The sequence below is a fragment of the Podarcis erhardii genome (genome assembly GCF_964252035.2).
Source record: "Podarcis erhardii genome assembly, chromosome: 13".
NCBI classification, from domain to species: Eukaryota; Metazoa; Chordata; class Lepidosauria; order Squamata; family Lacertidae; genus Podarcis; species Podarcis erhardii.
In genome coordinates, this window is record NC_138502.1 from 43,827,546 (window position 1) to 43,855,375 (window position 27,830).

Genomic DNA, 27,830 nt, shown 5'->3' on the forward strand with positions numbered 1-27,830 from the left:
CACAAACACAAGGGCTCCTGATTAGGAATTTAGCTACACAATGCCGAGTGTTATCTGTTAACTCTGTTCTATTCTGTTTCCCCTTAGATTTAGATTTTATTTAAACCAATTCATGAACCAAGAACTTATACCAGGGGTCAGCAACCTAAAGCCCATGGGCCACAAGCGACCCACAGGGGTCGTTTAACCGGCCCATGAGCCGCCACCGCCCAAACTGAGCCATCCATTTGGCAAGTCCCCATGTGCTGCGCTAAACCGGTGCAGCGCGGCATGGGGACTCGCTTCCGCGGTGCCAGAAATCATGTCTGCGCATGCTCAGACACCGAAAATCACATCAGCGCAGACACAGACGCCGAAAATCATGTCTGCGCAGATGCCAGGAATTGTGGCCACACGTGCGATCCAGCCCAGAACTTAATTCGTTCCGGAGGTCCGTTCTTAACCTGAAACTGTTCTTAACCTGAGGTACCACTTTAGCTAATGGGGCCTCCTGCTGCTGCCACACCGCCACCGCACAATTTCTGTTCTCATCCTGAAGCAAAGTTCTTAACCTGAGGTACTATTTCTGGGTTAGCAGAGTCTGTAACCTGAAGCGTATTTAACCTGAAGCGTTTGTAACCCGAGGTACCACTGGAATTAGAAACACAATAAAACACCAGATATTAAAAACGTCCCTAAACAGGGCTGCCTTCAGATGTCTTCTAAAAGTCAGTTGTTTATTTCCTTGATATCTGATGGGAAGGCATTCCACAGGGCGGGTGCCACCACCGAGAAGGCCCTCTGCCTGGTTCCCTGCAACCTCACTTCTCACAGTGAGGGAACCGCCAGAAGGCCCTCGGAGCTGGACCTCAGTGTCCGGGCAGAACGATGGGGATGGAGGCACTCCTTCATGTACACTGGGCCAAGGCCATTTAGGATTTAAAAGATCAGCATCAACACTTTAAATTGTGCTCAGAAACGTACTGGGAGTCAATGGCGGTCTTTCAGGACTGGTGTTATGTGGTCTTGGCAGCCACTCCCAGTCACCAGTCTAGCTGCCACATTCTGGAATAGTTGTAGTTTCTGAGTTACCTTCAAAGGTAGCCCCACATAGAGCACATTGCAGTAGTCCAAATGGGAGATAACTAGAGCATGCACCACTCTGGCAAGACAGTCCTCAGGCAGGTAGGGTCTCTGTCTGTGTACCAGATGGAGCTGGTAGACAGCTGCCCTGGACACAGAATTGACCTGTGCCTCCAATGGACAGCTGTGAGTCCAAAATGACTCCCAGGCTGCGCACCTGGTCCTTCAGGGGTACAGTTACCCCACTCAAGACCAGGGAGTCCCCCATTCCTGCCTGCCCCCTGTCACCCCAAAACAGTACTTCAGTCTTGTCAGGGTTCAACCTCAATCTGTTAGCTGCCATCCATCCTCCAACTGCCTCCAGACACTCTCACAGGAAATTTTGTCAGGGGTGTATTGCTTAACATGTAGCTAACCCATGCCAAATATCAGACAGTTTGTACAAATCTATGGGTTGTTGTTATTATTATTGTTGTTGTTGTTGTTGCTATTGTTATTATTATTGTTGTTGTTGCTATTGCTATTGTTATTATTATTATTATTATTAATAGTGTTTATAGTATTGTTATTATAGAACAACAACAACAACAACAACAACAACAACAATAATATCCAGGCTGTGGAATGCAGCTTTGACCAGCTCAGTTTACCTGTATAGGGAGTCTCGTGCCTGTATAATTGCCATGACTATGAGTTAAAATTTGATATGGCGATATATATATTTAATCCACCTCAAATCCTTTCAGGGGAGAAAGTCCCAAAGGAAGGGGAGGCAGCCTGCTTCTGGGATGAGAGGAAGTGAGGTCGGGGTTTAATTTGAGTCAGATGGAAGTGGTACGTGAACCGCTGGATCCCATCCTGATGTCAGGTCTGGTATCTGGATCACAAGGACTTTTAATGCTGCTGGACGAAGGATTTGACGTTTTGAAGCTCATTGCCTCGCTGAGAAAATAGCCACTGAGCTTGCCTGGTCACCTGCAGGAACAGGGAGAGAGGAATGGAGAGTAGTTGGTGTGAGAGGCAGAAAAACCCAACCAGTCACACGTCCTACAAAACAGCTAGGAAGTTCTCGCAGGCCGGCTTCCTTAAAATGAGCAGGAGATGCCCAGGACTGCTGCAATGGGTCAAGAGAGATGATAATAAACAGCCAGGGTGTGACAGCAGGGAAATAAATAGGAGATGTGTTAGTGCTAGCATCATCTGAGAAACCAGACAGGCTCTGGCTGCAGTGTGACAGATGTGTGGCTCGTTTGCAATCAACCAGCAGATTAAGCCTCGGGAGCTTTTAGGGGCTTGTGGGGTTTATTATCAGCTAAAGCAGCGAAAGCTACACGGAATTGATTCTGTTTCTGGTTCCTGTTGTCATTTTCACCCTCTCCGAGTCAGAGGGATGGCTACGGTTTGGCTGGATGGCCTAGAAACGGCCCCCAATCTCACCGCCCTCCACCAATGGCAAGGTCATCTCCTGCTCTGGAACATGGGGTGGGGGGGGGGAGAGAGAGAGAATGAAAGACATCCTGGCATATTAATGGTTACGGAGCATGAGCCAAGTGGAAATCGTCACAACCCTGCAGTCCCTTGGAGGAATGGGGAGTGTCACAATCCTAACAGGGGTTCCCCGGACCACTGTAACTAATTTAAATGGATTTTTCTACAGAGGAAAGGTTTCTTTAACCACCCAGGGAATGGCCTAAATTCTATTTTTAGAGGTTTAGAGTCCCAAATGCATACTTCCAGAAGCAAACCTACAGAGAAAATGTTAGATTTCAACTTGTGTATCTTGACACGAGAGATGTCACCTTGCCAATAAAGGTCTGTATAGTTCAAGCTCTGGTTTTCCCAGTAGTGATGTATGGAAGTGAGAGCTGGACCATAAAGAAGGCTGATCGCTGAAGAATTGATGTTTTTGAATTATGGTGCTGGAGGAGACTCTTGAGAGTCCCATGGACTGCAAGAAGAACAAACGTATCCATTCTGAAGGAAATCAGCGCTGAGTGCTCACTGGAAGGACAGATCCTGAAGCTGAGGCTCCAGTACTTTGGCCACCTCATGAGAAGAGAAGGCTCCCTGGAAAACGACTAAACGACTAAACAACAACAACATTTCTGGCATGCCTCCTCTGCTTGAGAGCTTTATATACCATCCAGGATTTCTCCAATGAAAATAGGGACGTCCTATTCCATTATTAAGGACATGGGTGGCGCTGTGGGTTAAACCACAGAGCGCAGGGCTTGCCGATCAGAAGGTCGGCGGTTCAAATCCCCGCAACGGGGTGAGCTCCTGTTGCTCAGTCCCTGCTCCTGCCAACCTAGCAGTTCGAAAGCACGTCAAAGTGCAAGTAGATAAATAGGTACCGCTCCAGCGGGAAGGTAAATGGTGTTTCCGTGCGCTGCTCTGGTTCGCCAGAAGCGGCTTAGTCATGCTGGCCACAGGGCTCCCTCGACCAATAAAGCGAGATGAGCGCCGCAACCCTAGAGTTGCCCATGACTGGACCTAATGGTCAGGGGTCCCTTTACCTTTAATAAAAATAATAATAATGGAATAAAGGCTAGGTTGGCAGGAGCTGGGACCGAGCAGTGGGAGCTCACTCCGTCACAGGGATTTGAATCACCGACCTTCTGATTGGCAAGTCCTAGGCTCTGTGGTTTAACCCACAGCGCCACCCGTGTCCCCCATTGAAAATAGGGACATCCTATTCCATCATCATCATTATTATTATGCCCCACCCATCTGACTGGGTTGCCCCATCCACTTTGGGGCTAGATCTACACAGCTGTAAAAAAACGCTCTGAAAACTATCCGCAAAAAAAGTTGTAAAGCTCACAACTGAAAATATACAGTGGTAGCTCGGTTTTCGAACAGCTTAGCTCCCAAACAACTCAGAACTCAAATGCTGCAAACCCGAAAGTAGGTGTTCTGGTTTTCGAACTTTACATCAGAAGCCAAACGTGCTCCTGAGCTTCTGTTTTTACTGTTGCACAGCAAATTTAACTCCCCCCACATAGTAATAAGCTTCTGAGGTGATATCTGGTGCTTTTGTTTTTGCTGTTTTTTGCATTTTTGTTGGTGTGGCTTTTTCATTTTTGTGTCTGTGACTTGTTGTTCATTTTATGATTGATTGATTGATTGATTGATTGATTGATTGATTGTGTGACTGCAGAAATGGATAAAAGCGCCCCCCCCCATCCAAACAATGACTATCATCAGTTCAGGTAAGAAAAAAATGTAATTTACATTTTTATCATCTACAATACTGTCTTATTTAATAAGACTGTACCAGTTACATCTGGTACGCAGGCTGAGACCCTACCTGCCCACAGACTGTCTGGCCAGAGTGGTGCATGCTCTGGTTATCTCCTCCTTGGACTACTGCAATGCGCTCTATGTGGGGCTACCTTTGAAGGTGAGCCGGAAACTGCAGTTAAACCAGAATGCGGCAGCTAGACTGGTGACTGGGTGTGGCCGCTGAGACCATATAAGACCAGTCCTGAAAGACCTACATAGGCTCCCAGTACGGAGCGTGGCTGGAACAACCAAAGAAACATTTGAACATTTCATTGTTGAGTCCTGAAAGACCGACATTGGCTCCTGGTACGTTTCTGAGCACAATTCAAAGTGTTGGTGCTGACCTGTAAAGCCCTAAATGGCCTCGGTCCAGTATACCTGAAGGAGCGTCTCCACCTCCATCATTTTGCCAGGACACTGAGGTCCAGCGCCGAGGGCCTTCTGGCGGTTCCCTCACTGCGAGAAGTGAGGTTAGAGGGAACCAGGCAGAAGGCCTTCTCAGTAGTGGCACCCTCCCATCAGATGTCAAGGAAATAAACAACTCTTATGACTTTTTGAAGACACCTGAAGGCAGACCTGTTTAGGGAAGCTTTTAATGTTTGATCTTTTATTGTGTTTGCAATAGAGTGGTACCTCGGGTTACATACGCTTCAGGTTACATACACTTCAGGTTACAGTCTCTGCTAACCCAGAAATAGTACCTTCAGGATGAGAACAGAAATCATGCTCCAGCAGCGTGGCGGCAGCAGGAGGTCCCACTAGCTAAAGTGGTGATTCACGTTAAGAACAGTTTCAGGTTAAGAACGGACCTCTGGAACGAATTAAGTACTTAACCCGAGGTACCACTGTATCCTGTTGGAAGCCACCCAGAGTGGCTGGGAAGGCCTGGCCAAATGGGTGGGGTATAAGTAAAATTGTTGTTGTTGTTGTTGTTGCTTTTAAAAGGTTTGCTTCAATTCACTAAGTGGAGAGCTGTAGTGCATTTCTACCCGCCACTGCGGACCAGCTATTATTTCATGAACAGCGGCTGGTTCTTCCACCCCATCACACACCACAAGCACCTGGGACTCTTTGTTCTCGCTTTCACCCTCAAGGCCCATCATCCCCATCAATGCACAGGAAACATCAGTGGAAATGGTGGGTAGAAAAGAAGCGACTATTGACGTCTAGCACGTATCAGCTGGAGGAGGTGGGACTCTGGAACAGACCTCCACAACCACCCTTTGCAGCCCTCAGCATCACGGGCAGGATGGCACCCAAATGCAACAAGGCTGGGGAAATATACTCGGAGTCGAGAGTGGATTTCGTGCTCTTTGTTCAGCTCATAGTGGTGAGGAGGAATGGAAGTTCCCCCAGAATGTCTGCTTTATATACATTATTTACACAATGGGCTGCACGTGATTGGCTAATTCCAGGATTCTCCTGTAGGCCAATCAGGTTGCGGATTCACTTCCACCTGGAGCTGGATTGGGTGGCTCCTGTGGACCAATCAGACTGCTGCATTCTGGGTCCTATTGTTCTAGGACCAATCAGACTGCTGCATTCTGAATCCTATTGTTCTAGGGCCAATCAGGCTGCTGCCTTTTGGATCCTATTCAACTCAGTACATAACAGCTGGCTTGGCACATTTTGAAGCAGCAAAGCAACACACATTCCCAGCTTTAACATGTTTCTTAATAAAATCTGCTATTTTCTTACACTTCAAACCCCGCTGTGGTCTTCGCGTATGGGAAATACCTTTTTAAATAGACAATAAAGGGTTTCTAGTCATCTTCAAAGGATTCTAAATTTGCGTCTCTTGTCAGTGCCATCAGTTTAGCCATCTCTGTGTATTCCAGGTTTTCATTAACCCATCTTCCTTTGAGGGTGTTCTCTCCTACTTCCATTTCTGTGTGCAGAGATTCCTTGCCTGTGGTCACATACATAAATTAGGGTTGTCATATTTTGAAAAGTTATTGAACTTTTTTTTAAGGAAGACTCCAAAATGGTTGAACCTCTTTTAGGTAACCCCCCCAAATTATCAAACATTTTAAGGAAGACCTTAACCAAGGTTCTTGAGCTTTTTTTACAAAAACACCCAAAAAAAATTGTAGTTTTTCGATTGACAAAGCATCATTTCTGCCTTTGAAATCCCAGTAAAATCTGGGAAAATGCAGACGTATGGCAGTCCTAAAGAAAAACCATTGAGGATTTCTTTGGGATTCCACTGTTTAATATTGCCAGCAGGAAAGATTTGGCCCTCTTGAGAAAAGTCAGTTTTAAAATGTTCTTAATTTCATTATATATCATGTTCCCAAAGGCCCACTGGCGGAGGAAGGGCGTGCGGTGGGTGCAGTCCGTGAGCTCTTTAAAGGGAGCGTGGCTCTTGGGGGAGCCTTAGCCGTGCACAGCCTCTCCTGGGCAGGGGATGAAGGCTCCCCTTGCCCGGGAGAGGCTGCACGCGGCTATCCCATAAGCCAGGACAGCAAAAGGGTTCGCTGCGCAGCGAATTTTTTTCCTTGTTTTCATCTTCCAAAAACTAGGTGCGTCTTATGGTCTGGTGCGTCTTATACAGCGAAAAATACGGTATACAGTGGTACCTCAGGTTACATACGCTTCAGGTTACATATGCTTCAGGTTACAGACTCTGCTAACCCAGAAATAGTGCTTCAGGTTAAGAACTTTGCTACAGGATGAGAACAGAAATCGCATGGCGGCAGCAGGAGGCCCCATTAGCTAAAGTGGTGCTTCAGGTTAAGAACAGTTTCAGGTTAAGAATGGATCTCCGGAACGAATTAAGTACTTAACCCGAGGTACCACTGTATATCAACAGCATCACAGACTTGTGTAAAGAGGAACAGGTGCCCAGGACACAAATGAATAACAGATACCATTAAACTTGAGCGAGTAGTAAATGAATATAATTTCCAACCACAGCAGGGATAGTTATTAAACAACACAGGTTCTCTTATATTAGAATATACAGTCCTTAACAACATGGAACCAGTTTACTTATGATTTCGTCTTATTTGCCCGCTCGGTTGCTCCAACTGGTGGAATTGGCACAACTACAGTTGCCATATAAATACCCATCCCGCATTTGTAAGAACTCGGTCGTTGAGTGTGGCAGCACCGAAACTTTGGAACTGCCTAACTGTTAAGATCAAGCAGGCCTCTTCACGGTATTCTTTCCAGCACCTGCTAAAAACATTCTTGTTTTGACAACTCTGTCCAGATTCTTAGAAAGCTGAAGTAATTTTAATCTGTTTTAGAATTGCAACTTTCGCATGTTCTAAAGTACAGCTGCAAATTTCACTTGATTTTCTTGTTTTATCTTTTCATATGTGGTTGTGTGGGTGGGTGTTTTTGCAATCAAGCAGCGTATAATTTTTTTTACAAAATAGCAAAATTAAATAAATGGATACAGCTAACCATTTCAGGGAGTATCGCAAGGGGGCTTAATATATCCACAGGTCACTGATATACCACAGTTAGGTTATTAGAGGTTCAGAAATACCCCACCCCTCCATGAATTAAACTCTAGGAAACTGTTGTGAACAAATAGCTGAATTATAATAATAATTTATTTCTTGTACCCCGCCCATCTGACTGTGTTACCCCAGTACTTTTTATTTTTCAGTAAAGAATATGAAATAATAATAAAAAGGAACACACCAAAACATCTGACATAAGAAGCTTCCTGAAACAGGGCTGCCTTTGGATGTCTGCAAAAAGTCATATGATTATCTCCTGATGGGAGGGCGTTCCACAGGGCGGGTGCCACTATTGAGAAGGCCTTCTGCCGGATTCCCTGTAACCTCACTTCTCGCAATGAGGGGACTTGCCAGAAAACCCTTGGTGCTGTACCTCATTGTCTGGGCTGAATGATAGGGGTGGAGACGCTCCATCAGGCCGCTAGTTGTAGTGGGTTGTAAAGTTCAGCTCCACCCTCCATAAAATAACAGTGAAGAATGTTCTTTCCAACTGGATATTAAAACAGAATACTGTAACAGATTAGACAAGGGTGGCGTTGTGGGTTAAACCACTGAGCCTCTTTGGCTTGCTGATCAGAAGGTCGGCGGTTCGAATCCCCGCGACGGGGTGAGCTTCCATTGCTCGGTCCCTGCTCCTGCCAACCTAGCAGTTCGAAAGCACGAAGTGCAAGTAGATAAATAGGTACTACTCTGGCGGGAAGGTAAATGGCATTTCCGTACGCTGCTCTGGTTTGCCAGAAGCAGGTTAGTCATGCTGGCCACTTGATCCGGAAGCTGTACGCTGGCTCCCTCGGCCTATAGAACTAGATGAGCGCAGCAACCCCAGAGTCAGCCACGAATGGACCTAATGGTCAGGGGTCCCTTTACTGTAACAGAAACCGTGTCAAGATGTTGTTGTTTAGTCGTTCAGTTGTGTCCGACTCTTTGTGACCCCATGGACCAGAGCACACCAGGCACTCCTGTCTTCCACTGCCTCCCACAGTTTGGTCAAACTCATGCTGGTAGCTTCGAGAACACTGTCCAACCATCTCGTCCTCTGTTGTCCCCTTCTCCTTGTGCCCTCCATCTTTCCCAACATCAGGGTCTTTTCCAGGGAGTCTTCTCTTCTCATGAGGTGGCCAAAGTGTTGGAGCCTCAGCTTCCGGATCTGTCCTTCCAGTGAGCACTCAGGGCTGATTTCCTAAAGAATGGATGCGTTTGATCTTCTTGCAGTCCATGGGACTCTCAAGAGTCTCCTCCAGCATCATAATTCAAAAACATCAATTCTTCGACGATCAGCCTTCTTTATGGTCCAGCTCTCATTTCCATACATCACTACTGGGAAAATGCCAGAAATAAAAGGTGGCAAACCTGTTTTGTTGCTACTGGCAATCCGCACTCAGACGATTGTTGGTATTGGTTTCTCTTTCGGCAACAAAGGGGGCCCCATGTGTTGCTCTGTTACCAAAGCAGGGAGCTAGCTGGTTCCTCCCCCTTCGTGAAGCTGTTCTTTTAAGAAAGGAGGGCAAGGGTGGCAAGAGTGGGGTGGGGTTCATGCCTCTTTGGGGGACAGATGTGGGGGTCTCAGCCCTCCCCTCCGCTTGTTAAAAAGATGGAGGAAGAAACGCCTCCTTTATTTATGAAGGCCAAGCAGGGATGAGCTCTTCGGGGCCTGGAGAATGGGGGAAAGCCCGTCAGGATTATAATTTCCCAAATCCAAAAGCCTATTAAAATTAAAACCAAATTGATTTTTCAGCCGACATCGAGAGAAAAGGAGGGCTCCTCCCCACTGCTGTTTAATCTGCTTGTTAATGGCAATGGATTTTTGATGTCTGTGTGACTGTTTGCTGGGAAAAGGTAATGATGCCCTCCCCCCACAAGCGAAACACAACCAATCTATAGTGAAATCTGAAATATAGGATTTACATCTGCCCCACATAGGGAAAATATGGGACACTTCCTCACCTCTGTGATCCTCTTTCTTTGTTTTGCTCTGGTGTCAGGGTTTAGATGAGGAATAAGCACCCAGAATTAGGAGGTCAGCATTAGACAAATGGAAATATTGCAGTCCCTGAATAAAAATATTGTGGTTCAGAGCTCCAGACAGCTTGAAACAAAAGGTTTACAGTGCTGTTTGAAGCTCACTGAGAACGTTGGGTTTTTTTTGTTAGGAAAGGATATATAATGAACTGGGAAAAAAGTTTGTTTGTTTGTTTTTTAAAGCATTTTATTGAACATAACAACAATATAATATTTTAACAATAAATCATATCTTCCAAAAAAAAATCCCTAATTTTTTCCCTCCCCCCTCCCCCCAAAAGACCCCCCCCCCGGACTTCCCTCAGCTCCTCTTTCTGGTTTTCCGTACTTATAATTCTCTGTAAATTGTAAAATTGTAAAGATCCTTAACTTATCTGTCTATGTATTATTCATAATAAATTTGTGAGTGTTTATTCAAAACCTGCCAAGGAGTCCAATTCATTTTGTTGTTTCTTTAAGTACTTCGTAAAAGGTTCCCATTCTTCTTTAAAGTCACAGTTGTCCTTGTCCCGCAATTTGTGTGTCAGTTTCGCCAGTTCCACGTAATCCATCAGTTTCTCTTGCCACAGTTCTTTAGTCGGGGTTTCTTCATTCTTCCATCCTTGTGCTATTAAGACTCTTGCCACAGTTGTCGCATACATAAAGAAATTATTAAATTTCCTTGGCAGGTCTTTCCCAACAATCCCTAACAAAAATGCTTCCGGTTTTTTAAACAAATGTTAATTGGAACATTTTCTTCAACTCATTATATATCATTTCCCAAAATTTTCTGATCTTACTGCAATCCCACCACTTATGATAAAAAGTCCCTTCTTTTTCCTTACATCTCCAACACATGCTTGAGCCTGTTTTGCACATTATTTGGAAAAAAATGTTTAAAATAAAAAAACCACACCAGAAGCCTTCTTATTAGGAATTGTAGGTACCGACATCCCAAAGGAACAGATAAGGCTTTTCATGTATGTGACAACAGCAGCACAGATGCTATTAGCCCAGAGATGGAAAGAAGAAATAGTCCCTACCAGAGAGGAATGGCAAACCAAGCTGTTAGACTATGCCGAAATGGCAAAATTTACTGGAAAGCTCAGAGACCAAGACGACAAAAATTTCAAAAAAGAATGGGGGAAATTTATAATTTATTTAGGAGACCACTGTAAGCAGATGAAAACATTAAAGGTAAAGGTAAAAGTAAAGGAACCCCTGCCCATACGGGCCAGTCGTGTCCGACTCTAGGGTTGTGCGCCCATCTCACTTAAGAGGCCGGGGGCCAGCGCTGTCTGCAGACACTTCTGGGTCACGTGGCCAGCGTGACGAAGCTGCTCTGGCGAGCCAGCACCAGCGCAGCACACGGAAACGCCGTTACCTTCCCGCTATAAAGTGGTACCTATTTATCTACTTGCACTTAGGGGTGCTTTCGAACTGCTAGGTGGGCAGGAGCTGGGACCGGGAGACGGGAGCTCACCCCGCCACGGGGATTCGAACCGCCGACCATGCGATCAGCATAAATGTTCAACTAGAACACATTCCTCTGACATCTCATAGTGAGAAGCAGCCATGCCTCTGAATGACAGTTGCTGAAAACCGCAGGAGAGGACAGTGCCTTTGCGCTCGGATCCTGCCTTTGGGCTTCTCACAGGTCAGCCACTGCGACAACAGAATGCCAGACTAAATGGACCACTGGTGTCATTTTTCACTGGAAAGAGACACAATGTGATGGATTTGAAGTTGTGTCTTCTATACAACATCACACTTTCATTAATCGGCCCTGAGGAGAGGGAAATTCCGCCCCATCATTCTGCACCCACAAACACTCAAAACAGATTTCATAACTTTACTTACAAGCATGCCCCGAACAGGTGGAATCCCCCCCCCACACACTTTTAAACTATGTGGGATTCACAACACTTTTGCAAATTATCTCCATCGCACGCACCGTGTCGTATCTGCAAAGTAAGCCCAGGCTTGCTAGGTTTAGATGTGGTTAATGCAGCGCTTATTCTTAGCGTGTTTATCTCAGTATCAAGGAGGGGGCGAGCCCTTTCAGAATCAGCCACAAAATCGCTCGGCAGAGCAGCCGGCGTATAAAAAAAACGAGACAGCCTTCAAGGATGTGACTGCGACATGATGGAGGGCAAAGAGCACGTTGAAGTTGAGGTAAGTGGGAGAGGACTTGCTCTCAAGAGCGACTGGGGTGTACGCTCCTTGCAACCCCCCTTTTGAGAAGAGACGAGCAGGAGGAGAAGTTCATGAAATTACGAGATAGTGGGTAGAGAAACGTTTCCCTCCCTCTCTCACAACCGTGGAATCCGTGGATATCCAATGAAGCTGAACGCCGGAAGATTTAGGACAGATAAAAATAACTTATTCACAGTGTGTGTAGTCCAACTATGGGACTGGCTTGACCAGGACTGTCCGCGACTTCAATGGCTTTAAAAGAGGATTAGACAAACTGTGCTAGCCATGATGGTTGTGCTCTGTCTCCATTGCCTTGATCCAGCAGGCTATTATTATGCAGCGAGTGGCGCTATGGTCTAAACCACTGAGCCTCTTGGGCTTGCCGATCAGAAGGTCAGCGGTTCGAATCCCCGCGATGGGGTGAGCTCCCGTTGCTCAGTCCCAGCTCCTGCCAACCTAGCAGTTTGAAAGCATGCCAGTGCAAGTAGATAAATAGGTACTGTTCCAGCAGGAAGGTAAATGGCGTTTCCGTGCACTCTGATTTCTGTCACGGTGTCCCGTTGTGAGAGAAGCGGCTTAGTCCTGCTGGCCACATGACCCAGAAAGCTGTCTGCGGACAAACGGCGGCTCCCTCGGCCTGAAAGCGAGATGAGCGCCACAATCGCATAGTCACCTGATTACACTTAACCATCCAGGGGTCCTTTACCTTTTACCTTTACCTATTATGTTCCTATGGAATCCCAAGGGACAAGCGCAGGATTATTGTAGATTAACCCCACCAGTTTATTCCTTGAGATCCTCCCTGCCATCATAATACTTGTGTGTGAGACTATTTGTTTGTAACTACAGTGGTAGCTCGGGTTAAGTACTTAATTCGTTCCGGAGGTCCGTTCTTAACCTGAAACTGTTCTTAACCTGAAGCATCACTTTAGCTAATGGGGCCTCCTGCTGCTGCCGCGCCGCAGGAGCACGATTTCTGTTCTCATCCTGAAGCAAAGTTCTTAACCTGAAGCACTATTTCTGGGTTAGCGGAGTCTGTAACCTGAAGCGTATGTAACCTGAAGCGTATGTAACCCGAGGTACCACTGTATAGTGTGCATTTTTGTGAAATGCTGAGTGGTCCTTGGATGAAAGGTGACGTATAAATTTATTAAATAGTGAAATAATAATCATCAGCACAAACATACCAGAATTACTTTGAAAGAGGTTGTTATTGGTAGGCAGTGGGGAGGAGAGGGATAGCAGCCCCACCACCCAATGACTTGCAAAAAGGGGAAAAGAAATCTACTACCAATTAAGATTAAGCATCCTGTTAGTCTGTACTTGTCGTTACTTGCAGGTGTCTGTAAAGCAATGTATAACTACATGAAGAGGTATCTAAAATGATGCATATTGTGGAGAAAGTGAATGGAGGGGATGTTTCGCTCTCTCTCTCATAATATTAGAAGCTGGAATCATCCAGTGAAGTCGAATTGTAGAAATTCAGAACAGATTCATACATCACATAGTTACACTTTGCAATTTGCTACCCAAAGATGAGGTGGTGACCAGCAGCTTTGTTGTTGTTTAGTCGTTTAGTCATGTCTGACTCTTCATGACCCCGTGGACCAGAGCACGCCAGGCACTCCTGTCTTCCACTGCCTCCCGCAGTTTGGTCAGACTCATGTTTGTAGCTTCGAGAACACTGTCCAACCATCTTGTCCTCTGTCGTCCCCTTCTCCTTGTGCCCTCCATCTTTCCCAACATCAGGGTCTTTTCCAGGGAGTCTTCTCTTCTCATGAGGTGGCCAAAGTACTGGAGCCTCAGCTTCAGGATCTGTCCTTCCAGTGAGCACTCAGGGCTGATTTCCTTCAGAATGGAGAGGTTTGATCTTCTTGCAGTCCATGGGACTCTCAAGAGTCTCCTCCAGCACCATAATTCAAAAGCATCAATTCTTCGGCGATCAGCCTTCTTTATGGTCCAGTTCTCACTTCCATACATCACTGAACAGCAGCTTAGATAGCTTTAAAGGGGGGTGACACCAGGGACAGAGAACCCCCACCCCCAGGATCAATCCTGGCCCACCATGGCATCCAAAGTTAACCCTTTTATTGCAGGGAAGGGGGTGGAGGCAAAGGTGGAGACGGAGCATTTTCTGGGAGCATTTGTTCGGTGTGCACATCTTCATCTGTTTTGCGAACTAAAAGGTGCGCCTATGTCTAAGCCACGCTCCGCATGCATGTCACATGTCACTGCCCACTTTCTCCATGTCACCCATCCCATAAAGCAGAATTCAGAATTCATAAAGCAGAGTGAATAATTGAGTGACCAGGATGCTCACTGGAGCAGGACGGTTTGTGCATATTACACCGATCCTGATCCGACTGTATTGGCTACCAATTAGTTTCCGGGCCCAATTCAAAGTGCTGGTTTTGACCTCTAAAGCCTTTAATGGCTCTGGACCACAATACAGTGGTACCTCAGGTTACAGACTGTTAAGTTGTGGGTGAACATATCAGACGACACAGCGATTCTCCAAACAGCTCTTGTTTATTCACAGGTCAGAACAGAACTGAACTGAAGGGTTCAGCCAGCCTGCTTATATAGAGCTCCACTACAACGCAACAGTAACCATTTTCTGTAACTATCCAATCACTGAACGTCACTTTCAATCCCTTATTTGCATATGTGGACCTGAGTGAAAACTATCTATAGTATCCCCCTGCTAGCCCAGGGTGAGAACTTCAGTACATAACACAATGCTTCAGGTTACAGACTCCAGAAATAGTACCTCAGGTTAAGAACTTTGTTTCAGGATGAGAACAGAAATTGTGCGGCAGCAGCACGATGCCCCATTAGCTAAAGTGGTACCTCAGGTTAAGAACAGTTTCAGGTTAAGTACAGACCTCCAGAATGAATTAAGTTCTTAACCTGAGGTACCACTGTACCTCAAGGATTGCCTATATTCATATGCACCTACCTGGACCCTGAAATCATCTTCCGAGGCCCTTCTTCATGTGCCTCCCCCTCAAGAGGTCCAGAGGGTGGCAACACGAGAACGGGGCCTTCTCTGCAGTGGCTTCCTGTCTGTGGAATGCTCTCCCATGGGAAGTTTGCCTGGCGCCTTCATTATGCAACCTTTAGGCGCCAGGCAAAAACGTTCCTTTTTAACCAGGCACTTAAAAGGTAAAGGTACCCCTGACTGTTAGGTCCAGTTGTGGACGACTCTGGGGTTGCAGCACTCATCTCGCTCTATAGGCCAAGGGAGCTGGCGTTTGTGCACAGACAGCTTCCAGATCATGTGGCCAGCATGACTAAGCCAGAGCGGTACCTATTTATCTACTTGCACTTGACATGCTTTCGAACTGCTAGGTTGGCAGGAACAGGGACCGAGCAATGGGAGCTCACCCCGTCGCGGGGATTCGATCCACCGACCTTTTGATCAGCAAGCCCTAGGCTCTGGTTTAGACCACAGCACCACCTGCGTCCCAGCCAGGCCCTTGGCTGACCTAATCAACATCCTATATCCTTTACAATATGATTTTTTGTGGGGAGTGGGCTGTTGGGTTGTTTTTGTTGTTATTATGTATTTTGTGGTTTTATATCTTGATTTTATTTTGTGAACCGCCCTGAGATTCACAGGTATAGGGCAGAACAAAAATTCTATTATTATTATTATTATTATTATTATTATTATTATTATTATTATTATTACCATATTGGCCCGAATATAAGCTGCACCTGAATATAAGCCACACCTTTAATATTAGAGGGGGGAAAGAAAAAATACCCGAATACAATCATACCTCGGGTTACAGATGCTTTAGCTTGCGCGTTTTCGGGTTACAGACGCGCCGGAACCCGGAAGTACCAGAACGGGTTATTTCCGGGTTTCAGCGCTTGCACATGCGCAGAGGCGCTAAATCACACTTTGTGCATGCGCAGAAGCATGACCCGTGCGTGCGCAGGTTGTGAAGGTTGTGAATGCTGCGGGTTGCGAACGTGCCTCCCGCACGGATCACGTTCGCAACCCGAGCGTCCCCTGTATAAGCTTCTCTGTTCCTGGCTGCACACTGGGGGGCGGGGCTGTGTTGACGGCGGCCTTTTCCCTTCCTTGCTTCCCAGTCTTGGTTCAGAGGACGGGGGGCTAAACGCGGGGCGGCCACTGCTTTGCTGGCGCTATTTTCCCTGCGCTCCTGGCTGCATACCGTAGGGTTGTGAATATAAGCCACACTTTTAACTTTTCATGGTCGGAATTTGGGAGAAAAGCGAAGCTCAGATTCAGGCCAGTACAGTAATACGGTGGAACCTTGGGTTAAGTACCGTATCTTTCGCTCTATAAGACGCACCAGACCACAAGACGCACCTAGTTTTTGGAGGAGGAAAACAAGAAAAAAATTATTCTGAATCTTAGAAGCCAGAACAGCAAGAAGGATCGCTGTGGAGTGAAAACAGCAATCCCTCTTGCTGTTCTGGCTACTGTGATAGCTGTGCAGCCTGCATTCGCTCCATAAGACGCACACATATTTCCCCTTACTTTTTAGGAGGGAAAAAGTGAGTCTTATAGAGCAAAAAATACGGTACTTAATTCGTTCCAGAGGTCCATTCTTAACCTGAAACTGTTCTTAACCTGAAGCACCACTTTACCTAATGGGGCCTCCTGCTGCTGCCGCGCCGTCGGAGCGCGATTTCTGTTCTCATCCTGAAGCAAAGTTCTTAACCTGAAGCACTATTTCTGGGTTAGCAGAGTCTGTAACCTGAAGCGTATGTAACCTGAAGTGTATTTAACCTGAGGTACCACCATAATAATAAAGCATGATAATAAGCACCCCCTGCTTTGCAGGAGCCGATTGCTTGGATGAATGAGCCAGCAGTCACCACCGAGTGGTACCCATGGGAATACGACGCATCGCCGCCAGACCTGCCTGAGTTGTGCGAAAAGGCAGCCCTCCGTGCTGTGGCTCACATCTACCTCCCCGTCATGGCCGTCCTCTTTTGTGTGCTGGGCGTGCTGGGCAACGGGATCCTGTTGCTGGTGCGCACCCGCTATCACACGGCCCAGTCCCTCGGGGACGTCCTCCTCTTACACCTGGCCATCTCCGACTTGCTGCTGCTGCTGACGCTGCCCGTGGGCGTGGCTGGGATGGTGGGCAGCTGGAGCCCGGGCACCGGCACGTGCCAGGCCTTGCAGGGCCTCCACGCCCTCAACTTCTACAGCGGCTTCCTGTCCCTCATGGGCCTCACCGTGGACCGCTACGTGGCCATCGTGGGGGCACCCGTCGCCCATCGCCTGCACTCCTCCGCCACCTGCTGGGGTCGGCTTTGCTCAGGGCTGGTGTGGCTGCTCTCCGCGGCTCTGGCGCTGCCCCACTTCTTGTACGCCCGTGTTGAGGACTACGGGGGCGTGAGCCTCTGCAGGGTGGCGGACGTCACAGCGGCCATCAGCCTGGTGCAAGTGGCCTTGGGTTTTGTGCTCCCGTTCGCAGTCATGGCGGCCTGTTACACAGCCATCGCCCGCACTCTCCTGGCCTCCCCATGTGCCCAGTCTCTTAAGGCCCTGCGCTTGATTTTGGCCCTGGTCTTGGTTTTCCTGGCTTTGCAGTTGCCCTACGCGCTGCTCACCGCACTGGACACAGCCGATTTGATAGGACACCAGGCGTCAAGCTGCAAAGTCATCCTCCGCCGGGACTTGGCCCTCCTCATCACCAGTGCCTTGGCCTTTGCCCGCTGCTGTCTGAACCCTGTGCTCCACACCTTCCTGGGCATGCGGTTCCGTAAGGACCTGCAACGGCTGAGCCGGGATATGGGCTGCCTGAGGCAATGGGCATGCTGCAGTGAAAAGCCTGGCGGTTTCAGGCAGCAAGCATCGTTCACCACCCATCTGGAAGGAATCTCAGGAGTGGCACCATGAAAGAACAGCACCCAAGTGCCACCCACCTGGGAAGAGTCTTGGCATCTTGCAAAACCCACATGCAAATACACAGCCATTTCCTGCATTTTTTGGCAATAAAGCCTTTATTTTAGGATGATGCATTGTCGTTCTTCATTTCACTGTAAGCTGTGAGGACCACACGGGCCCTGTATTGTGTGCAATGTGTTGGGTACCCACGTGATCTAGAAAAAACCTGGTCCTTTTCCCTTATGGGCCCATCTAGAGTCCTTAAGTAGGTTCCCTATTGGTAGGAGAAAATGACAGAGGCCAACCAGAGAATACTGAGAAGCAAAGCAGCTAGTAAGCCTGATCTTTATTCAACAGGGTCCCCACTCACCACATGCAGGAGGGAGGAGGAACCCAGAACAATGGTGCGCAAGCCCTTATATAGACTTTTGAAACTGCCCGCCCTGTAGCTCAAGACACCCCCCCCCAAAAAAACACATCATACATACATACATACATCACAGAAGGAGATGGGTCTGCAGCATCACAGGAGGCGGTCTACAGCAGAAATCCTGTTGGCCAGGATACCTGATAATGGACACTGATTGCTTTACCTGGGCAGCCTGACCATTCTCTTGTGATGCTAAATACAGTACTTTAATTCCTGAATCCAGCTCACAGGTTCACCCTATTCATACACAAATATGCCCTTAAGACAGGGTTTATAAGCAGAAAGACAAAGAGAAGGCTTTCCCATGTTTTCCCTCCTGTACAGAGAAATATATTGAGGTCAATTTGGGAGAGTCAAAATGACTTCAGGATTGCTCTCCTGTACTATTTCAGACACGTGGTTTATATACTTATGGAGGTGTTTGCCTTGTACATTTATGAACGTTTATTTTATATTTGGGACCTTAAAAGTCTTATAACACCATGCAAAGTCCTGCTTTCCAGAAGACAGCGCTCCACTTGGAGGTCTGTCCAGTCCAAGTCTACCTTAAAGATAAAGAACTGTCAGAAAGGGGGGCAGGAGGGAGCTTGAAGAAGAGAGAGAAAGAGCCTTGAAGTGTCCTGTCATCAGCCCTGGACAGCACACCGACCTGCCACACAAATAAGGATGGGCAAATCTGCCAGGTTCATCAGTTTCCCATTCTGCCAATATGAAGTTCAGTTCACCACAGTTCTGCATCAGTCTGCAATTATTTTTTAGTCCTCGTGAACATTTGTCAGCATTCTAGAGCAGATTTCTCCCGACATACCCATTTTTTGTATGGAATTTTGCCTAGCATACACATTGTTACAAGCAATCGGTGCTAGGTACAATGCATTTGTGTGTGTGTGTGTGTGATCTTCACTAACATATGCATGTTTATGCGCACTTTATCTAGCATTTGGTAATATTTTTTATTTTATTATTTTTTAAATTTCTATACTGCTTTATATTTTTACTAATAATCTCAAAGTGGTTTACAGCATATTAAATCAATAAAACAATAGCCGGGCGATGTTCCTCCGACCTCAGGGGGAGCCTCTTTCATAAGGCTGGGTGAGTCTGGGCCTCGCCCCGCAGGCCAGGTAGAAAGGGCCTTGCAGGGAGCGGCCTTCATGCCTCACAGCTGGGCGATGCTGGGTTTTAGTTTATAGCTTTAGAATTGACTTTCCTTTTCAAAATAATAATAATAATAATAATAATAATAATAATAATAATAATAATAATTGCTGCCTGTCGCTTCCTGAGTCCCTAGGACCATTACAGCAGAGCAAATCTCACTCATATTTATGTGTGTGTTTGTGTGTGGAATGCTCTACAGTGGTACCTTGGTTCTCAAACTTAATCCGTTCCGAAAGTCTGTTCCAAAACCAAAGCATTCCAAAACCAAGGCGTGCTTTCCTATACAAAGTAATGCAAAATGGATTAATCCGTTCCAGACTTTTAAAAACAACCCCTAAGACAGCAATTTAACATAATTTTTACAATCTAACGAGACTATGGATCCATAAAATGAAAGCAATAATCAATGTGCTGTACTATAAAATAAATAAGACAGTATTGTAGATGATAAAAATTGAATTTTTTTTTCTTACCTTCACTGATAATAGTCATTATTTGGATGGTGGGCTTTTATCCATTTCTGCAGTCACACGATCAATCAATCAATCAATCAATCAGTAGCTGAACTGGGTTCCACACAGTCACAAAAAGAAATTAACTGAAAAAGCCTCAAAGACAAAAAGGCAAAATAAATAGCAAAAACAAAAATGCCAAACTTAATCCGTTCCGGAAGTCCGATTGACTTCCAAAATGTTCAAAAACCAAGGCGCAGCTTCTGATTGGTGCAGGGGCCCCGGAAAAAAAAGCCAACAGACACATCGGATATTCGGCTTCCGAAAAACGTCTGAAAACCGGAACACTTACTTCTGGGTTTTTGGCATTTGAGAACCAAGGTACCACTGTATAAGCATTGTGGTTTTCCATAGTGCCCTGCAGGGGTCAGCAAAGGCAAATATTTCACTTGCTATTTGTCCTTTTCTTCACATCTGAAACCAATGGTCCCACAGTGCTGGGTTTATTAAGGTCTTCTCAGTCCATCTGTATAAATTATTTTAATGTTTCCATAGGGGGAGAGCTCTACTTAATTCTTTTCCTCCCTCTGTTGATGTCACTTCAGGGCTATGTACTTGGCCCTCAATTTCCTTTCTACACACTGTCCTGGGGTGAGTTTGTAATACAGTGGTACCTCAGGTTAAGTACTTAATTCGTTCCGGAGATCTGTACTTAACCTGAAACTATTCTTAACCTGAAGCACCACTTTATCTAATGGGGCCTCCCGCTGCCGCTGCACGATTTCTGTTCTCATCCTGAAGCAAAGTTCTTAACCTGAGGTACTATTTCTGGGTTAGCGGAGTCTGTAACCTGAAGCGTATGTAACCCAAGGTACCACTGTATGCATGGATTTCTGCATCACCTGTATGTTTATGACATTCAACTCCACTTCTCTACCCCAAACCTTTCCACACTCCAAGTCTTCATCTCCAACTGCTTCTCTGATATTTATCTTTGTTGTTGTTGTTTGGTCGTTTAGTCGTGTCTGACTCTTTGTGACCCCATGGACCAGAGCACGCCAGGCACTCCTGTCTTCCACTGCCTCCCGCAGTTTGGTCAAACTCATGCTGGTAGCTTTGAGAACACTATCCAACCATCTCGTCCTCTGTTGTCCCCTTCTCCTTGTGCCCTCAATCTTTCCCAACATCAGGGACTTTTCCAGGGAGTCTTCTCTTCTCATGAGGTGGCCAAAGTATTGGAGCCTCAGCTTTAGGATCTGTCCTTCCAGTGAGCACTCAGGGCTGATTTCCTTCGTTTGATCTTCTTGCAGTCCATGGGACTCTCAAGAGTCTCCTCCAGCACCATAATTCAAAAGCATCAATTCTTTGACGATCAGCCTTCTTTATGGTCCAGCTCTCACTTCCATACATCACTACTGGGAAAATGGCAGAAATAAAGGGTGTCAAACCTGTTTTGTTGCTACTGGCAATCCGCACTCAGACAATTGTTGGTATTAGTTTCTCTTTTGGCAACGAAGGGGGCCCCATGTGTTGCTCTGTTGCCAAAGCAGGGAGCTAGCTGGTTCCTCCCCCTTCACGAAGCTGTTCTTTTAAGAAAGGAGGGCAAGGGTGGCAAGAGTGGGGTGGGGTTCATGCCTCTTTGGGGGACAGATGTGGGGGTCTCAGCCCTCCGCTTGTTAAAAAGATGGAGGAAGAAACGCCTCCTTTATTTATAAAGGCCAAGCAGGGATGAGCTCTTCAGGGCCTGGAGAATGGGGGAAAGCCCGTCCGGATTATAATTTCTATACCGCTTTATATTTTTAATAAAAATCTCAAAGCAGTTTACAGCATAATAAATCAATCAAACACTAGCTGGGCGATGTTCCTCCAACCTCAGGAGGAGCCTCTTCAGTAGGGCTGGCTGGTGGATCTGGGCCTCGCCCCCCAGGCCAGGTGGAAAGGGCCTTGCAGGGAGCGGCCTTCGCCCTCCCACCTGCCCCCTAGGTCCCTCCGCTGGCTGGCCGTCCCCTGATGTGGCTGGGAGGAGGCAGCGGACTGAGGACAGGAGGGGAGGGGACAGGAAATATGGAGGGCGATCTGCCCCAGAAGAAAATCTGCCCCAGAAGAAAATAATTGGAAAAGCTTGCAAATACCAGATAGCCTTAGGATTTAAATACATAATGTGATGAATTAATATGTTTAATGCTGAATTGTGAAGAAAGAAAGATGTTAAGTGATTAAGTTAATTTTTTAAGAATATAGGTTTTGGAAAACTGTTAAAATGATATACACGGAAATTCAACCAGGGGGATATGAGGAAGTCACTTAACAATGTTACTAAGTTTGGTTTAAATACGGTTGAGATTTATGTTTGTTTGTTTGTTTGTTTTGGAAAATTAATAAAACATTTTGGGGGGGAAAGAAAATCTTTAGGGAGTGCCCACGGGACCCCTGTCCCCTAGAGCAGATGCCTATGGCAGGAGAGTAAAATGCCCTTCTTCCTTTGCAGGGCCGTGGTTTGGGAGCGCCAGTCAAGGCTCCGGCCAAGCAGCAGCCCAGCGGTGCCACATCCTAAACCAACATCTGCAGGTATGCTGTGCCCTTCTGTGGCAGGGGTGGGGCAGTCTGAGGAGGGCACGGCCGGTGCACTCACACTGGGCCCCACATGGCAGAGGGGGCCCAAAGAAGGCGGAAGAACAAGAGGGAGGGGTGCCAAGTTGTAGGGTTGTACAGGCAAGGCCGTAGATAGGGGGTGGTGAGGTGGGCCCCCGCAGGTGAGGGCACAGCGCAAAATGGGCTAAAAACATGTCCATAAATATTGATTATTGCCTCATAAGGAAAGGTTTTTAGCAGAGGATGAATTGAAAGGGTGGAGGGTTGGAGGAGAGGCAGAAAGTAGAGCTCATTTGTCCGTGGCTAGGGGGCATGATCTGGATGGTTCTCCAAGGGCGCAAGATCACCCAGCTACGGCTCTGCGTATAGGGTGCCCTTGACATCTGAGAGCCCAAAGTTGGCCCTTGGTTGGGCACAGTTCCAGATTAAAACCTGTGGAGACCCCTAGGCAGTCAAAATATCCCTGGGCTCCATGCAAATCATATCCTGATACATTTTTTATTTTACCAACCAACAGTAATTAATAGGCAAAACAAACAGTATTTATTCTGATCCGTTGTTGCCTGGCCCGTAGGCTGCTGCCTGCTCCGTCCATTGGGTAATCTGGTTCTGGTGGGGAATGCTTCTGTGGAGATCAGTCCCAGAATTCTCCCCCCCCCCGTCCCCCCGGTCATTCCTTCCTTCAGACAAAAGTAGAAGCGGCTCTCCTTGCCTTCTTAGCCCATATATTTCTCTAATTTCTGTATCCCATGCAAATGTCCTTTTTGAGATTCTAGCCAACCTCAACTGGTGGTCTCAGTTACCATAATGAACCTTAGAATAAAAGAGATACCTGTTATTACCTATATATTTATCTGGAACTCCTCCAACCAATCAGACTAACTGAGCTTGTTTCTTCATTAGGCGAGAGGCCGGCCAGAACAAAGGGGGAAAGGCTCCCAGCTCAGGTAAGTGGAAATGCCAATAGAGTGCCCCATATGTTAGGAATGCTTCCTTCCCTTGTCCCCCACCCTCATGCCCCAGACTGGGGCTAGCATGGCAGGGAGCCAGGCGCCTGCTCATGTTTCTTTTTTCTTTGCAGTGTGGGAGCCTTTCCCCAACACCTATTTTGTTCTGGCCAAATCCCTGGAGGGACGTGGCAAACATCAGGTACGAGGGCAGAGGGAATGAAGGGATCTTTGTGGAACATATTTTGGGAGTCCTAGAAACACTCTCCCACCTGTGGCTTCCATTCTCATGTGATGTCCTTCTTCCTCCACAGGGCCACGCCTCCAGGGATGAGGCTCCAGATCCGGCTCCCGGGATGAAGAACCGAACAACATCCCGGCGGTTCCCAGCTGTCGTCCCTCACGGCGCGTCCCCACTGCCCCTCCTCCGTACGGGCATGGCTCCATCCTGGCCCGGTTTGGCACAGAAGCAGCAGCCAAAGTTTCCTCCCATTAAAACAGCTTCTCGGGTGATTTCTGAGAGGGAGGAGACTTTGGCTGTTGCTTCTGTGCCAGGCCGGTCGGACGCCCGTATGGTGGAGAAGTGGGGAGCCCTTCTAAGATCAGGTAAGTGGAAATGCCCCCTTCCTAGGTCCCCCACCCTCCTGCCCCCGACTGCGGCTAGTGTGGCTGGGAGCCAGGCACCTGATGATGTCTCTCTCTTTCCTTTGCAGTGAGGGAGAAGTTCAGCCATGGAACTGCCGCATTCCTGGAGGGACAGGAGCCCAGACGACGGCCTCTCGCCCCTGAGATAATGGGACAGGGGGGAGGAGGGGGGCCTTCGGAAACACACAAGGAGGGCCTGCGGGATCAGGCCAAGGGCCCGTCTGGTCCAGCCTCCTCTTCTCCCAGGGGCCACCCAGATGCCACTGCGAAAGCAGCCATCAGGATTCGAGCCCAAGAAGCAGTGCTTCAAAGATCGCTTCTTTCTTGCAGGATCTCAGTCGTGCACCGCTGTGGCTGCTGCCCAAGCCTCCCCCAAAAAGACCAGGTAAGAGGAAGGGAACCTTTGCATGGGGAGGGGAAAACACCCTCCAAGTTGAGTGTACGTGTTTACGCTCTGGGTGCATTTCTGAAAAAAGGCATGCACTGATAAGGCGGGTTTGGGGACTGGGGGCTTTCCTACAGGGGTTGCTTGACTACAGCTCCCATGGTCCTTCACCACTGTCCTTCCCCCCCTTCTTTTTTTATAAAAAAAACACAGCTTGAGGCGAACTCCAGAACGTTTGGATCTCAGCGGACGGACTGTATTCCGGTTTCTGATTTGTCAGCTGCTGAAGCATTTGAAAGCTGTGATGTGATAAATAGAGGCTTTACAAATGTGAAGAGCGAACTTCTCCCTGTTCATCCTTTGGACACACTGGATAATTTTGTTGTTGTTGCTAAATCAAGATAAGATGAATTTTTCAACTCTGAGAAATATTCCGGGGCTGAATGCACCGCTGAAGCTGCAGACGGAATTCCAAGCAGTGAAGCTGCTCCAGCGTCTTCCTTTCCTTCCTAGTTCTAACTTGTCCCTGGATATCTGGAAAGGCAACTGCGACTGCATCGGTTTTGAGGATATTCTGAACGACCCGGCACAGAGGGAAGGAATGGGAGATCCTCATCTTTTGGTTGAACACAAACTTGGTGTCTTATAATGTGCACATCCTCCATCCTTCTGTTCATGAAAATATTTCTTACCTGTGTCCCTGTGGGTTCAAGTAAACCATATAAACAGTAGCTGTATAGCACTTGTTTTGATACACACAATGTCTCACCTACCTTGATGAAAACAAGGCACATTAAATACTTAAATATATTACTTTTGTTCTGTGTTTACTGTCAGTACAAATCTCTTGTCATTGGGTATTTATTTTTTTAAAATCGGGAAATAAATCTCTATTCAGGGCAGTTACTGTTTCGTGTCTGCAACTGTGGAACTGTAGATATTAAAAAGTTTATAGAAAAAGGACATTTTAGATTGAATGTTCTTGTTCTTTGCCATATATAACCCAGGTAAAGGTAAAGGTAAAGGTAAAGGTAAAGGGACCCCTGACCATCAGGTCCAGTCGTGACCGACTCTGGGGTTGCGGCGCTCATCTCGCTTTACTGGCCGAGGGAGCCGGCGTACAGCTTCCAGGTCATGTGGCCAGCATGACTAAGCCGCTTCTGGCGAACCAGAGCAGCGCACGGAAATGCCGTTTACCTTCCCGCCAGAGTGGTACCTATTTATCTACTTGCACTTTGACGTGCTTTCAAACTGCTAGGTTGGCAGGAGCAGGGACCGAGCAATGGGAGCTCACCCCGTCGTGGGGATTCGAACTGCTGACCTTCTGATCAGCAAGTCCTAGGCTCTGTGATTTAACCCACAGCGCCACCCGCGTCCATACATCCCAGGTATTTGCTGTTTAATCTTTATTTCCTTGTGCTTGATGACTTCACCTGCCATCTTTAAAAAACAATGAATATATATATATGTGTGCACAAAACCCCAAAACAAAAGTGAGCTCCTCGCCAGAGCAATGCAAGCTCTGAAGTTTTCGGGCTGTCGCAATTTGTGAAATGAGCTTGTGGCACTAGAGGGAGACATCAGCTCACCGGCAAGCAGCCTCTAAGACTCTCACCAAAGCAAGAAAACTTCCCAAATTAATTCCAAATAAGAAGAGAGAATTATTGAAAAGTGTCTGGTGGTACAGCTAAACCTTTAGTCTCAGAGTATATGGACATAGAATAAATCACAGAATTGTGGAGTTGGAAGAGACCTTGAGGACATCTAGTCCAACCCCCTGCAATGCAGGAATCATTTTGCCGCACATGGGGCTTGAACCCACAACCCGGAGATTAAGAGTCTCGTGCTCTACTGACTGAGCTATCCAGGATGATTGCTCTGGTAATGCTGAAAATGGAGCTCGGCACATGTCCAGGTAAAATTTTTATTTAATATAATCCAAGGCTGGTATTGATAGATTCCCAACACAAATTCAAACCTGCTTTTTGCCCTTCTGTAGACTTCTCAATGACAAGTATTCATTTAGTTAGCGACAAAACACCTAAGGATGTAACGCAGATGCTTTCAAAAATTGTATTTTGCTGCCCCCACGTGGCCAGAGCTGGTTTCAGCTACTGCATCCCTTGAATTCAGCTTTCCGAATTGACGCTTCTGAGATTTTGACTTCCTGATCCAACATGCTATTCTACTCACCTCAGTGATTTTTTGAAAGCAGCTCAGTGTCCAGCAAGAACGCAGCTTGGTAATAACACATCAGGTCATGCGTGTTCTTTTGGCATACTTATAATCCAGGTATTCTCTTCAACAATAATGTATTATCCAGACTCGGGAGGCAACCCAAGGGGTCCCAGCACAACTTCCGCAACTCCTTGAAGTCCCCTCTCCCTTCCGAATCCTTGATCTCTCTTCCCTTCCCTTCCCTGCTCTCCTGACTTGGCTTCTCGCTGTTGATGTTACTTGGAAGTCTAGACGGATGAATGATGCAGCGAGAAAACAACTAAAAAGGAGGCGCAGAATGCCAGCTGGTGGAGGTTAAGGCATCTGCCATGGCTCCACCTAAAGGTAAAGGGAACCCTGACCATTAGGTCCAGTCGTGACCGACTCTGGGGTTGTGGCGCTCATCTCACTTTCCTGGCTGAGGGAGCCAGTGTACAGCTTCCGGGTCATGTGGCCAGCATGATTAAGCCGCTTCTGGCGAACCAGAGCAGCGCACAGAAACACCGTTTACCTTCCCGCCAGAGCAGTACCTATTTATCTACTTGCACTTTGACATGCTTTCAAATTGCTAGGTTGGCAGGAGCAGGGAACGAGCAAGGGGAGCTCACCCCGTCGCGGGGATTTGAACCGCCGACCTTCTGATCGGCAAGCCCTAGGCTCTGTGGTTTAACCCACAGCACAACTAAAAAGGTGACGCATAGTTAGGTTCCCTATGAGGTGGCGGCATAAGGCATGCCTCTCCCCTATGGCTTCAGTTCCCCCGAAAGGTAGGAACCGTCGCCTTCACAACAGAGCTTGTCAAATCAGAGGGGTGTGTGGGTGTGTAGTTGTTATGAGGCCTCCCCCTAAGTACACTCACACCCTTGACATTATGGCTTGGAACACAGTTTGATAAAACTGCAAGGTTCTTTTTCTTCTCTTTTAAGTGGAGGAATAGGATTTAAAAGAATTCTGAGAAAACTGCTGCTGCCAAAGCCCCCCTCGTGAAAAGACCAGGTAAGAGGAAGGAAAGATTTAAGAAGACTTATTGTATTGTATTACACATTGAATTCCTGAGCTTTCTGGGCACATGACCCAAGGGGAAGTGGGGATGAGCCCCAAAGGTATGG

At 47.1% G+C, this 27,830-nt stretch overlaps 2 protein-coding genes across 2 annotated transcripts; both read left to right on the forward strand.

The window, feature by feature from the left end:
* The first annotated feature begins 11,926 nt into the window (after nt 1–11,926).
* On the forward strand, nt 11,927–17,973 carry CCR10 (C-C motif chemokine receptor 10). The gene is made up of 2 exons (XM_081838139.1): nt 11,927–11,993; nt 16,837–17,973. Exons 1-2 carry the CDS (start codon nt 11,961–11,963, stop codon nt 17,902–17,904), a joined length of 1,101 nt encoding a protein of 366 aa, XP_081694265.1. The 5' UTR covers nt 11,927–11,960; the 3' UTR covers nt 17,905–17,973.
* A 4,524-nt stretch (nt 17,974–22,497) lies between these two features.
* On the forward strand, nt 22,498–24,656 carry LOC309328266 (uncharacterized protein). Its single transcript, XM_081838347.1, has 5 exons — nt 22,498–22,503; nt 23,431–23,474; nt 23,609–23,676; nt 23,789–24,080; nt 24,188–24,656. The coding sequence occupies exons 4-5, from the start codon at nt 23,831–23,833 to the stop codon at nt 24,604–24,606; spliced, it is 669 nt and encodes a 222-aa protein (XP_081694473.1). The 5' UTR covers nt 22,498–22,503; nt 23,431–23,474; nt 23,609–23,676; nt 23,789–23,830; the 3' UTR covers nt 24,607–24,656.
* Nucleotides 24,657–27,830: the final 3,174 nt, after the last annotated feature.

Bases quoted from the DNA above. Each gene is read 5' to 3' on its own strand.
- CCR10 (XM_081838139.1), top strand. From the start codon at position 11,961: ATGATGGAGGGCAAAGAGCACGTTGAAGTTGAG. The intron at 11,994-16,836 runs GTAAGTGGGAGA...CCTGCTTTGCAG, and splicing joins AAGAGCACGTTGAAGTTGAG to GAGCCGATTGCTTGGATGAA.
- LOC309328266 (XM_081838347.1), top strand. From the start codon at position 23,831: ATGAAGAACCGAACAACATCCCGGCGGTTCCCAGCTGTCGTCCCTCAC. The intron at 24,081-24,187 runs GTAAGTGGAAAT...TTTCCTTTGCAG, and splicing joins GGGAGCCCTTCTAAGATCAG to TGAGGGAGAAGTTCAGCCAT.